Source organism: Anabas testudineus, chromosome 8 (assembly GCF_900324465.2).
Source record: "Anabas testudineus chromosome 8, fAnaTes1.2, whole genome shotgun sequence".
Lineage (NCBI taxonomy): Eukaryota > Metazoa > Chordata > Actinopteri > Anabantiformes > Anabantidae > Anabas > Anabas testudineus.
Genome location: NC_046617.1, coordinates 2183124 through 2196920, shown reverse-complemented (window position 1 = coordinate 2196920; position 13797 = coordinate 2183124). Strand labels below are relative to the sequence as shown.

General features: G+C 42.7%; 1 protein-coding gene across 1 annotated transcript; it reads left to right on the top strand.

Annotated features, from left to right (window-relative positions):
- Positions 1-3306: 3306 nt before the first annotated feature.
- hoxb9a (homeobox B9a) lies at positions 3307-13484 on the top strand. The gene is made up of 2 exons (XM_026356802.1): positions 3307-3919; positions 13249-13484. Exons 1-2 carry the CDS (start codon positions 3307-3309, stop codon positions 13482-13484), a joined length of 849 nt encoding a protein of 282 aa, XP_026212587.1.
- The last annotated feature ends 313 nt before the right edge of the window (positions 13485-13797 follow it).

Sequence of the window (13797 nt, the reverse complement as noted above, 5' to 3'; positions counted from 1 at the left end):
ATTGTATATTTGATCTGTTTAAAATTGGGAACTTTTTTGCCTCCCGCGACACTAACAGACAATAAAAAATGGATCAAAACGTACATTTGAACTGATAATAGCGTGGCAGATGTCTTTGCAGCTCAACAATATTTCACTTTCAAAACAAAAAAAAAACCCTTGTGGACGTGTCTAAAGTGTAATTAGCAATATGGTCTAAATTTGCGCTTTCTAAATGCAGAGCTGTTGGTGGAAATGAAGGCTTTAGCTCCAGCAAAAAAGCAAATTACGGCCTGGAATTCACATGTCGGTCCTTTAAATCAGCAGAGATGATCGCGGCCTCAGCTCAGCCTCTCTGACTCGGTTCTTTAAAAGCTGAAGGAGAAGAGTTGAGATATAACATGATGGGTTTACTTACATCTCATAGATTACATCATCTTATTCAGGTTTATCAAACTCTTATTTCACAATAGCTGGTCCCAGATTAGTTCAGGGGAACACATTTGAATTGCTGTGCTAGAAAAAAAGATACAGTAACTGCCAGTTATTGTACTGTAAAGATTTTATTTGGGGCTTGTAAAATGCCTTCAGTCGACTGATTTGGTGGCATCTTCTCAGAATGGAGACGATTCACTTTAAATAACAAACAGGTATTTGATCAGGTTCATATCAAGTGAGCGTCTCATCTGATTTTCCTGCATGCTTTAAATTGTTATATTTAAATTAAACATATAAAACTAACTGAACTCAGTAATCTGAATAAACTCTCTAGTACATCTAACTTGCTGATTGCCTACTTTTAGAATGACTGATGGCAAAAAAGGAAAACTTTAAACATGGAAACAGTATTGGTATTTATCATTTCAACTCATACTGAACTCACACTCAGCTAATTGTCTGTGCGTGTGTGTGGGCGGTGGTGCTGAGAGGGGGGGTTATTTGTCCAAATCACTCGTGTTACAGCAGTGAGGCAACGTGTAGAAAATGAAGGTGGTTTTCAGATAATGTTTTCAAGCTTTCTTAGCTCCACTGTCTCCAATTAACGCGTTGTCTGGGTGGCAGCCCGGGCCTGCAGGGCGGAGGCCCTCCGAAAATTAACATTCCCTCAGCCTGCGGTCTGAGGAGAGGCCATTCTGACTGAAAAATATCCCAAGCAAATCGGTTTGTGCACTCTGAACATCTCGGAAATACTGCGTGAAGCGCAGGTTTAGGGAAAAACAGAAAGATGCAGGTTGAGGGACACATGGTGCAACATGTTATGCTCTAAACCGAGGCTGTATATTTCCTTGTTACTCATTTGTTCATTTGCTGGTGATGAAACCTCATCCAGGGCTCATCTCAAATTTCCAGACCCATGCGCACTTCATTATCACAGATTAAGCATTTAACACAACAACCTTTCTTCACATTTCTCGGCTACTCTTCAGTCTCCTCCTCAGTGGGCCGCTCACATCCAACGGAAACTGCCTACACGAGCTGGCAATATTTCCTTTAACCCTGAAGGACAGAGGAATGCGTTGAATTCAAGCTCAAATTGCAAATATGTGCCAGAGCCGCGAGTGGTCTTTAAAGAACTCTTGTTTTTTTTTTTTTTTTGCTGCTGCTCATGTAATGAAAGCAGAGCAGTCACTCAGTGCGTCTGTGGATCCATCTCATCATGTCCCTTCAGCAGATCTGAAAGCCGTTATAGTCCACCTTCATCCTCATAAATAACGGCGCTAGTCCCCCATAAGCAATGTGTAGTTCATATTTAATCGCCGTAAATAACGGTATTAGCTGTGTATGGGACGCAGGGATTGGATTTATAGCCCAGAATAGGAGCTAGCCTTCCCCAAAGAGTCCACGACTCCACGTCTGTGATAATTACAAAGAAATAGAAACACTTACAACCCCGGTGACTTTGATAAAGGTCAGCAGGAAGTCAAATGTATGGACTCACAGCCAGTCCGTGCTGCTGCTCTTCACTCTCCTCATTAAAAACCCCAAAAAAGCCGTTTCATCAGTCACTTGCTGCTGACTGAGCAGGGAGCCGTGTGGCCTACAGTGGTCCGTCACAGAAGAAAGCTGCACCAGCCCGCGGCAGCTGCCTCCGGTCCGAGTTGTGTTTACTCTCAGCAGCCTGGCCGCTGAGTGAGGAGCTCCCTTTATCCGGCCAGGAGGAAGGCTGCAGCAGCCTCAGCCGCGTTTACGGTCCGCACCACTACAGGCTATATATCAGCCCTATAAAAGCAAAGCAGCCGCCCTCGTGTAGGATTTTATTGTGGTATTAAACGGACCCCCAAAAAAAGTAGCTGAAATAGTTTGCGCTGTAAAGACAAGGGGCATAACCACGCAGGGCCCGGTTTAATGGCGCTCGTTAACAGAAATGACTGTTAATCTGCCAATAAAAAAAACTGTCAGGCGGCTCCGCTGCGCGCAGAAAATCTTCCAAGTGGATTTAGAAAGCGACTAAATAATTTACCACAGCTAGGTGTGAATTTGACTGTTTATCTGGCGTCGGCTAGAGGAGATTTCTGCTGCTGTCTCGCCCTGAAGTGTGAGAGTATTGGCGCTTCTACTAACGGCGCGTTAAACGCACACTCGCTGATGTGATTTGTGAGTTGATTTGATTGAAGTAATTGGTTAGTGCGCGACTCAACAGGAGCGCATGTGCGTGTGAGTCACACTGAAATACTGAAAATATATTTAAAACAAAGGAATAAATAAATATTATTAGGAGCCTAGTTATTTGTCAACCATTGTCTCAGCTCTGCATCTCATGTTTACTGTCCAGAAGGAATTTAACGGTTTTATATAATTCTAGTTTGACAGCAGCCATAGAGACACAGACTAGATATACGGACGAGCTGCTTATTTTGCATATTGCATATAAACAAGACCATTTATTTAGAAGAGGAGCAATCTATTAAAGAGTGAGAAAGGGAAGGAGAGAGAGAGAGAGAGAGAGCGGGACACAGACAGGGAGAGAGAGCAGGTTTGATTTACGCTCCACTGACGCTTTATCAGGCTCGAAGAAAAAGTCTGGCCAATCAGTTTGCGCCTGGCGCACAGACCCGACCCCGACAAACCCCGCGCACACCCCGAGACAGTAGGCTATAGCACTTTGTTTCGCTATAGTGAGCAAGTTGTTTGGAAGGAAGGGGCTAGAGAGAGGGAGAGAGAGCGAGAGAGAGAGAGAGAGAGAGAGAGAGAGGAAGGGAGGGGGAGAGCCAGCAAAGGACAGAAGAGAAGAGAAATAGAGAGAGGGGAAGAGAGGAAATCTCGTAATGTTTCTCATCTTGTTCTCCATTTAGTGAACTCGCGGCGTTTCGCAGATAATGTCCGAGAATGTCCATTTCTGGGACTTTGAGCAACTATTACGTGGACTCCATAATAAGTCACGAGAGCGATGAACTCTCAACCCCGGCTCGCTTTCCCAGCGTCCAGTACTCCGGCTCGAGCTCGACTGCAGCCACGGGGGGAAGGCAGCCTGGCGGCGCTGCGCACGCAGAGCATCCCCATCCCGAGTCGTACCCATCCTGCAGCTTCCAGCCCAAACCTCCGGTCTTCTCGTCGTCCTGGAGCCCGTTCAGTCCGCACCACGGTGCCAGCGGCCTCCCTACTGTATACCACCCTTACATCCCAGCCCAGCACGTGCCCGCCGCGGACACACGGTACCTACGCTCATGGCTGGAATGCGCCCCGCGCTGCTCCGACTCCGTGCCTGGGCAGGGCCAGACAGGGCAGGTTAAACTGGAGCCTCAGCTCGGACATCTCGGCGGGGAGCTCGTCCCCAAAATCGGCGGACAGCACCACCACGAGACCACCACGTACATCCTGGAGTCCACATCCACGGCTGCGCGCGAGCTGAGCCACCATCCGGCCGCCATCCCGGGAGCAGGGTTCGACGAGAATAAGGACATTTGTGAAGGGAGTGAGGACAAGGACGGCCTGGATCAAAGTAAGTTATTAAAGCAGGAAATAGCGCGCGGGAGTGGGAGAGAGAGCGGAGAGAGAGGGAGATTGTAAATGCTTTTAATGCCGCCATAAAACAAGAACAAAGAGCCGGAGAGCCAAAGTGCCCCCCCACCTCCTGCTCTCCAACTTTAGCACTTATCATCCTGATGTTTGCAGCCGGCGTCTGTAGAAACGGATTGTTTGAAGCAGTAAATCCAAAAATGTGGAGGATAAATGGATATGAGCAACTTTAAAAACAGTGACAGAAAAATGAAAAAGAGTGATTATCACCAAAAATAATATATTTATTAGTATTTTACTGCGCCTCCATCAGTTTGAAAGTAAAAAACTAGAATTAGTCAGAGCTGTTAGTTTGCATTACCTGCCAATAGCCCCGTTCAGCACAAACAGCAGCCTTGTACATGCAGGATCTCTAAAGATGAAAACTGTTAAAGTAGGAGGGGGGTTGACACAGCAGCAGGTGCTTTGAGTCAGGGAACAAATAAAGGACTGGAAAGAAACATCACAGTGAGATACTCTTTTATTTTTAATGTATTGATGTGTTTATTTGGTGGCTTACGCTTTGCACTAGTGGTAAACTAGTCTGTCCCTCCAGTCTTTTTGTCTGCGCTCCATTGCGTTTTAAATCTCCTCGGGTCAGGTCAGTGCACAACCAGTCCGACTGATAGGCCTGATGTCTCAAATGAAAGTGAAAATCTCGCAGAAGCCAAGTCACACTGCTACAAACTCGTGTGTGGACCCATACGCCTTCCGTTTTTTAACCTACTGCTCACTGCGGGGCTTTAACGCACTGATCAACAATCAATACCGACCTTCAGTGCAGAGGCATGAGTGCGCTTTACGCGGCGTGCCGGACACGCATTTATCTCTCAACACGTCAAAGCATCTCATAATCTATCATGTTGCGCTTCTGGGAGGCCAGTGAGACACAAAAGCCTAACTGTGTTTTTCTTGCTTTGCTTTGATATGAATTCTCCAGATTCTCTAGTCAACAATTTTACATCATCGCTCTTTTTAGACACATGGACGCGTGCGTGTGTCTCGCAGAGAGTCACATTTCTGTTCAATTATCCATTTTGAGCGTCAGTTTTCTGGAGCACCGACTTGTAAACATAATAATAAGGCTCTTATTGTACCCAATCCCCACTCCAAGCCTCCGTCTATCAGCTGGAATTTTCATCTGCTTCTTCTAAAAATCATAAAAATCATAAAAGGAGTCAGGCCGTCCATCACTGACCCGGCGGCTCGCAGGCTAGATTAGTTCTCAATAGAGCAGGGGCCCCATAATTCAGCCTGCAGCATGGACTAACTCTGCTGTGCGGGGCTCACATCTGAGGGGACAGTCAGGATGAGATATATGCTTGTACTGGCTAAGTCTATAAAGGATCATGTAAATCCCACAGCGGCTGCAGATGGCGCTTCAATCTGCAGACGAACGGGAGCATAGGTGGAGGACAACATAATTACACTTATTGTTATTTGCTCCATGCACGGAGAAGATGTGATTTGTGAAGAAATCACTTAGAATATTCATTTTTCTTACGCAAATCCGGTAAAAAACGTATTTTTCTATTTGTTGTAATCTAAAGAAACACCCATTTAAATGTCCACTGGATGATTTATTCAAGCAAACGGAAACGTTGAGCAAATGCGGCGCATTAAATATTTACTTTATTAAAATAATTCGTTGTTGCTCCATAACATTTCACACGAGACCCTGAGGTTTTGAAGTTATAGTCGCATGTGAATCGCAGTTTTCTATCTGCTCACTCTGTAATAATAATAATAATATTTTACCTGTCATGTCATTGCAATCATCTTGATGTAAAGCCGTCGAGGGTTTGGCCAGTACAACATTTGTTCTGTTTTTCTAGCGCACTAACAACATTTAACATCATGGGCTGGCGGGGTTGGCTCAGTGTGAAGCTCTTTTTCAAAGCCTCTTGACTTATTTTGGGTGGTACAGAAAAAAAAAACGCTCCCTGGAAAGATATTTATTTGATTTTTTTTTTTATAATTTGATTTCTTATGTATAAATATTTTTTCTCTAACTGAGGCTGGATGTGAACGGGCTCTGTTTCCCTCCTCTACTCCCGCCAGATAAATTAAAGAATCCTGCCAGAAGAGTCTGATCCATGCGTCTGAGCGTGTTTGATAGTGAATTGTGTGTTCACCAGAGACAGAAAGAGAGAGAGGGGAAAGGGGGGCCTCCACCCCCATATTGGCCTTTTCAGAAGAAGAAATACAAATTACAAACGCCACACACGCTCATATACACACTTTACTGCTGCACTGACACATTGGTTATTTCTCTCTGCTTCTCCCTCAGACACACACGCACGTAACCCCTTGTTACAGCATCTCAGTGTGCTATCCATCAGAGCAAAAAGCTGGTTAAGGGTTGGATGGAGCCCAGCAGCCTCCAGTATGAATTATTAGACTTTCCACCAGTATTACTGTGGATCCCAGTCTGGCTGGGTGGCACTGTGAGCCAGGCTGTTCAAATGGGCAAAACTCAGTCTTCTTTATAGAATAAACGTTTCTATCTGATCCGTTTTACAACATCAGCAGTTTTTCTTGGGGTTTGTTTTGTGGTGTGTGCACTGCAGTGGATCGGCGTTGCAGGTAGGGGGAGCTGTACTGGAGCCACTGAAGGCTAGTTCTATTGTTCACATGGCAGCCATTTTGGATACCACAAAGTATGAGTGCTGATTTGGCATGAATTTTTCTATGCAGACTTTAATACGAGTAGGTGAGAGTAACCTCAGGTTATGAGTCACTTTGTCTAAAAAAACAAAGTTTATATTGAACTAAAGGAAAAAGGTCACCTTCAGGAAAGTGCTTCTAGTTCAGTTGGCTGTGTAGGATGGATGAATTACTTTGTGTTGCAGTGACACAGTGGCACAACCCTTTTCTCAAAAGCCATCTCTTGTAATATTGCAAGTTATATTTCATTATATATCTACAAATGTGTATCTTTTTTTTTTTTTTTTAAATAGCATTCACCTTCTTTAACACTGTCTATTTCCATTTTTGGCAATAATACTACTTAAGTATTACTTTAATTTTAAGGTAATACTTTGACACCTCACACATTCAGATGATAGTCCTCCTGTGAAGTATTGACTGTATATATTGTAACAGCTGCAGTATATGACCAAAGAAGACTATTAACTTTGTGACATCCAGTGGCTGTAGTAAACATGACATATTCATATAGTATTCAAACACAACAGTCTTGGAGAAAGTGGGTGATGAGGTGGTGGTTGGGTCAACAAAATGGAGGACTTTGACCCAAGTGTAAAACCACAAAGATGTGAAGTATGTGACATCAGACCATGTAATGTTAAGGAAGCAACTATTTTAAGCTAAACCATGTCAATTTTACTAAACCTAACTAATGTTTATATTGTGCCGAAACCTAACCCATATGTATTTGCACCTAAACCCAAACTATGTATGCAAAGTTGTAATCTAACTTTTTTACTATTTGGGAATAACAGCCACCAGCCAAAGGGGTGCAATTACAACAGAGGCCTACTGTCATGGTGGCGCTCTTTCAACAAAAACCTCTATGGGTCCTATGTAAGGGTAGGGACAAATGACATCAATGGTCTATTATGTTGGAGGACTGGTTTATTCAAATTGTTACCATTTTTTACTCTTGTGTCTATATGTGAAATGTGAAGCTACAACCAGCAGATAGTTAGCCTAGATTAGCATAAAAAGAAATCAGTAGGACTCTTAATAGTTAAGGTTATTATAACCACCTTCAAGTATTTTAGCACAGTATCTTGTGTAATATATACAAAATCATACTAAACAAGTTAGAATATGCTGTAGTTAGTAACTCACAGTGTAGCTTTCAATAGTGGCCAAATCTAAAGTCCTTGACTTTAGTTAATTGTTAGTAGCTAGTATGACGGGAATTCTAGCAATAAAAATTGCTATGTTCTTGAAGGATGAATGAGGATGAATTTTGGATAGAAAGTTGGTGTTTCAGGAGTTCTGAAGACAAATAAGTTGGTAACTCAAAGATGGACACATTCCTATTATGAGGCAATGATAAAAATTGAAATTTTTCTACAAAATTTATAATTTGATGTAGAGAGAGAGAGCTTTAAAGAGGCCAGCAGAGAACTACTAATCTTCAGTTTTTAAACTGAGTTGTCGCTGATGCATATATAGTAGAAAATCTAGTAAATCATAAGTGTGTGCAATATGATTCTTGGCAAGCAAAAGCTGTACAGAACTAGGCTAAGTTTCCCTCTGCAGGTATTCAAAATGGCCACTTTCATTGGAATTGTACCTTTCAAAAAAATATAACATCACGTTAAATCCAGCATTCAGCTACAGATTCTCTTTGTGTTACTGGTGCTGGGCAGCCATCCAGAATAAACTACAAGATTACACTTAAGTCTTTGTGGCACTGCTGCTGCTGACGGGCAGGACGAGAAAGTTATTACCCCCGAAGTTTATGAAGTTATAACACAGGCTGAACAACCCCATTAATTGGTGTGTTGCTTTTGGTGGCTGGGTGAGATGGGGTGTAAGGGGTAGGGTGAATGGATGGGTGGGGGATAAAATACGACTTCTAGAAATGTAATAATGTGCCTTTGGGATATATGAGAGGTCAATTTCTGGAACTATTAGGGTGAAATTGCAATGGGAGGGAGAAGGAGAGAAAAGAGAGAAAGGCAGGGGATGTGATGTTAGTCTTGTAGCCGTTTTGGTCACTGTTACCAATCATCCATCACTGTGGACACACACACATAGGGAAAGACGCACATAGGCCAACAATTGAACACATCATGCTCAGGGCCAATAGCTACAGCAGGCAGCTTTACGAGGATTCTGGATTAATCTTTACATTCGTGTGCCTGTCCATGTGACATCCAGGTCAGACGTTGCCTTTGTAGGTACATGGATGTAGCATAGAAAGAGAATTCAAGTTAAAACTATACAAGCTTTGACCCCTATCTATATATTTTTTTATCTGTCTGCCATCATCTTTACTGTCTTTCCACCCCTGGAGTAAAAGAATCCATACCATCCAGCATCGCTGCCAACATCTCAACACCCCCCTGCCCCCAAACTCTTCAACGGTTTGTCATCCTGGATGACAGCCATGGACGCGGCACAGCTCCGAGGGTAATAGATGGTCCTGAAGATGATTATACACCCGGGGAATGCAAAGCACCCACTTTGCCATGTGACAAAAGCACTGCACATCCCCACTCAACCCTCCATCCTCTCTTCACCTCTTTACCGGGCATTATTTTGCTCTGAGATTAAATCGATTCTCTACATGCTGGCCATGTAGAGGGGAAATTGATTCCAGAAGGTATTAAGGACATATTTACTGGTGATGGCTGCTAACTAACTCAGCTGATGGGAATAACGGGGACATTTTCTGTCACATCCATGCAGGAACAGAGGCTAGATGATGCAATGCACATCACTGGCAGCCATCTTAGCCCCAAAATCTGGCTCCAAACCTAGTATGAGAAAGTGTCTGGCTGTAATTTGTCAATCAGACATTGCTTTTGAGTTGTGGTTCAACAGAAGTTTTTTTTTTTAAAACAAACTAATGAAACTAGCCTGGACAAAAATGATGGTACCCCTAGAAAAGATGTTTAACAATTTGACCACAGGGACATGTGGGACATGTTTTTTTTTAAGATCTACTGAACCACAACTCAAAAGCTATGTCAGTTTTTAGTAAATTTGCATTTAGAATTACTTTTGTGACTTTCCTGTTATTTTTAGACTTTTGTGGGTTTTGTCTTCCTATAACAGAAGGGTACCAATAATTTTGGCCACGAGTGTAGGTATGTGTTGTATTTCCACTACAGGGAAATTTTTTTTTCTTGGACCAGGAACAATTGTTTCTCAGTCTTCACCAGAGAAACCTGGGTCTAAATTTAGTTCCAGAGCTATCCCTCATCAGGGTGTATTATTTTCTGGATGTCTAGAAACTCTCAGAGTGGGGCCTGCAGCACCTAAATTGGATAAATACCATGCAGCATTACACACCTGGCATTATATTTAAACACACAGGGTTATTTTTTTGTTTGTTTGTAGGTTTTGCTGGTTTTCCCAAGAGATTTCAGAAGTGATGGAGTGATGATAGTAAATCGTAAGCAAGAGCAAAATCATGTAACTTCCTTTATAGCTTGGACAACAACACAGCATAACTAAAACCCTCACAGGTCTTTACTTTGCTTTTATTTGATAGCAGTAATAAGGGAGCAGACAGGAAACATGGGAGATGAGGCAGGACATGCAGAAAAGGTCCCCAACCTTCCTCAAAATGGTGCCACTGCAGTTGCATGCGTTGCATTTAGCCCCCAGAGTCCTCTGTTTTTGATACATTTTTTAGTCTTCCTAGGGCTTCGGTCCTGCTGTGGTAATGCAAATCACAATTCCTTTGAAGGGATTTTTACCCCAGGGAAGGTTTGTTCCTGGGAAAGAAAAGCACCAAGAAATCTCCAGTGGAAACACTGCAGCTTTAATGGAAATGTCTTTCCATCAAAAATACAACTTTCTCCCCAATATTTTAACAGAAATATGCTTCAAAGTCTATCTTAATGTGGCGAGGTGCTATAAAAAGACCCAGAATAATTGAACAGTCTGAGTAGCTGAGCAGAGATCCCTTGAGACTCACTCTTCTAACCAGTCAGAGAAGGCCAATATCTCATGGCTATTTTTCACTACTGCTCCTCTGACATCATGGTTTCATTGGATTATTAGCTGCTGGAAAACCTGGACATGGCTGAATTACAGGTTGGCAAGCTCTGAGCTGGGAAGATGTACATGGTGAGGATGTACTATAGATGGAGTGTAAAGGAGTAGACATGAGTAGGAGTGGGAGGAGTGGATTATAGTCTCAAGCTAGCATGGTTTCCAGAACTTTTGCATTTTGGCTTAAAAGACTTATAGAAGCAGCAAAACAAAAACATGTGAAATGCTAGGAATGACAGTTTAACTATGAGAAAACAATAAACAATTAGGACTTTTTCAGTTTAACTAAGAACAGATGAAAATATTTTATCATCATAAACTGAAATTTAAAAAATGTTTTAAAAAGAGAGAATACATTTGGCTCACTGTTGTAAATATTTTTCTCTTCCTAGTGGAAATGATCTTCCATAAGAAATCAAAGCTGCACATTAGCATGGTAAGCATTTACATTTAGAGGAAAATCTAGTCAAACCCTCCCCACAGTGCTACACAAAACTTTTCTTTGTTCACAACTCAGAGGAAAAAGAATGTTGTGAATGTCATATGCACTTGTGTGAATTGCCCTGGTGTACTGGCAAGCATGATTGCCACAGTAGTAAATATATTACCAGTGAAATTGAAGGCAGACGAAGCCTCCACCCAACATCAGTTAGGAAACAGACTGCCTCCTCAGGGAGGGACACACACATTGTAACATTTTAATGTTTGGCGTCAAAAGGTGCTAAAGCTCAGGCTTTCCCCATGACTTGTGACTGATAAGATCTTCCCTTCTGCTGTTTTAGGCCAGACAACTGTGGCTGCATTTTACGGAAACAGAAAATCCCCTTGCCCTGCAGATCTGACGTGTGACGTCCACTGCCTCATGAAGGCTTTAGTATAACTTTTCTAACCAATAAATCCTGATTGGGATCTAAATTTGGAGTCACATTTGAGTTTTGTACCAGACTTGGAGCTGTACTGCCGACAGAGGTGCTGTCACTGATAAAATTAACTGCTACTTTAAGGAAAGTAGTTCCAGTAAGGTCTTGGTTGATCCTCACAGCTCATCTGTGTTTTGGCTTGCTTGGCCCAACCACATGGAATGGCTGGTTAAAGGTTTTATTTAGAAGACATAAAAAAAGTGGCAATCCACCACAACACCTCTGTCCACTGACAGTGTTTCTCACTGTATTTCACAGTAGAAATGGAAACTGAACTGATAAAAACAGTAGTGCTTGTAAATAAAAGTTAGCTTGGAAAGGGAAAGAAATACAAAATGAGCAGAGCTTCTTTTTTTTTATGGTAGTCTTGTCCCCTAAATAGCTTTGGTGCCACAGCTGAGGAGAAGAGCACACAAACTCAGCTCAAACACGATGCGGTAATGGTGAGGGGTGGAGATGGTGTTGGGGGTTAGTGGGGATGTCAGGGTAGCCTGGTAAACAAGAAGAAAGAAGTACACAGCGATGAGAAGGAAACTCTGAAGAAAAGATTAGGAATTCAAAATGAACAGATCAAACGTTGCTGTTTTCTGTTTTAAACACATTTGTACAACACATTCCCATTTTTGTTGTCGTGCTCTTATGCGCGCTGAACCATGATGCAGTCTTGAAGTGCCAAAATGGAGCTGGGGTGTCACCAGAAATGTATTTCGTCATAACACTTCTAACTCCTCACTGTACGCTGACTGTAGCACATTCCAAAGCTTTGCGTAAATAAAACTAACCTTTACTGGTTATTTAGTGTATGTACTTTTGAAAAAAGGTCCTAACGATTCTGTGAAGTGTATTAAAATGAATCTATTTACGCGTAATAAAAGACGAATGATGAACACCAGAAATACTTTCCTCTAATCCCACAAGGCCCATAAATTTCTTGGCTGTTATTAATTTAAGAGCAATCAGAAGTGACGCAGTGACAATGTGCTGATCTGCAGTGATAATACCATCATTCTCACGCAGACTAAAAGAAGTATTAGGCCTGTAAAACATCTTCCATGATGTGGTTTTGTGTGCTTGCTGTCATCGCGCTGGGGGACATTTTTCCCCGCGTTTTTGGTCTCAAACTTTAATCTAGCTACAGCTACTCCTGAATCTGAATTCCAGCTTTTGTTTTTTGGTATTTTTTTCTTACATTATTACCAGTGTTACTCCAACAATTAGAGCAGGTTCTGAAGTTTTTTTGGTGTTGTTTTTTGTTTTGTTTCTAGTTTCTCGAGCGTTAAATCGTGCTGTTTAAGTATTAGTATCCGTTTTCTAGTTTATTCTTTCCATTAATTGAATATATTTATTTCAGTTTACATTTGTCCATTCGGCCTCTGAGGTTTGGATGGAGCAGGCAGGTTATCTACATAGTGTCAAACAAGCTTTACGCACCAAAATGCCAACAGCAAATTTAGGTGCCACCTTGGAAAGCTTTTGCGCACAAGGTGCTCCAACACTTACGCACGGAGAGGTGTTGTTCTGGCCTTATAGAGCTGTGTAGGTCGGTGATGTCGTGTGAATGTTTGGAAACACATTAAAATGAGAGTTGGGGAGAGTGCAAGTGCATTTGTTTTATAATCACTGCTTTTTTGCTTCTCTCTTCCTGCAGATGACCCGTCGGCCAACTGGCTGCACGCTCGCTCCTCCAGGAAGAAGCGATGCCCGTACACGAAGTACCAGACCCTGGAGCTGGAGAAGGAGTTCCTGTTCAACATGTACCTCACGCGAGATCGGCGGCATGAGGTGGCGCGCGCGCTCAACCTGACAGAAAGACAGGTGAAGATCTGGTTCCAGAACCGCAGGATGAAAATGAAGAAACAGAGCAAGGACCAACCCAAGGACTAGTGGAGCTGTTCCGTGGCGCGAGAGCAAACACAATAAGACGCACAGGCACTCACGCGCTCACATCACGCACCCAACATCAAGTACAGCTTCCAGAACGGCAAACTGTTCACACGCATCCTGTTTCTAATTTGTTTTTACCTTCAAGCACTACCACGTGAGCTTCAACCCAATAACACCAATCTATACAAGTGATCGATTGGTTTATTGATCGCTAACAGACGATGAGGACACCGCCATGTTAACAGGGAAGTCTTATGGACGTCTGATGTTCAGTGGGATGGATCGAGGTTGGAGCTTTGGAATCCTTCGAGTT

What these genes read in the sequence shown, in the direction of transcription:
- hoxb9a (XM_026356802.1), top strand. Translation starts at nt 3,307, where the DNA reads ATGTCCATTTCTGGGACTTTGAGCAACTATTACGTGGACTCCATAATA. An exon ending in CAAGGACGGCCTGGATCAAA is followed by an intron (nt 3,920 to 13,248) that starts GTAAGTTATTAA and finishes CTCTTCCTGCAG; the next exon opens with ATGACCCGTCGGCCAACTGG.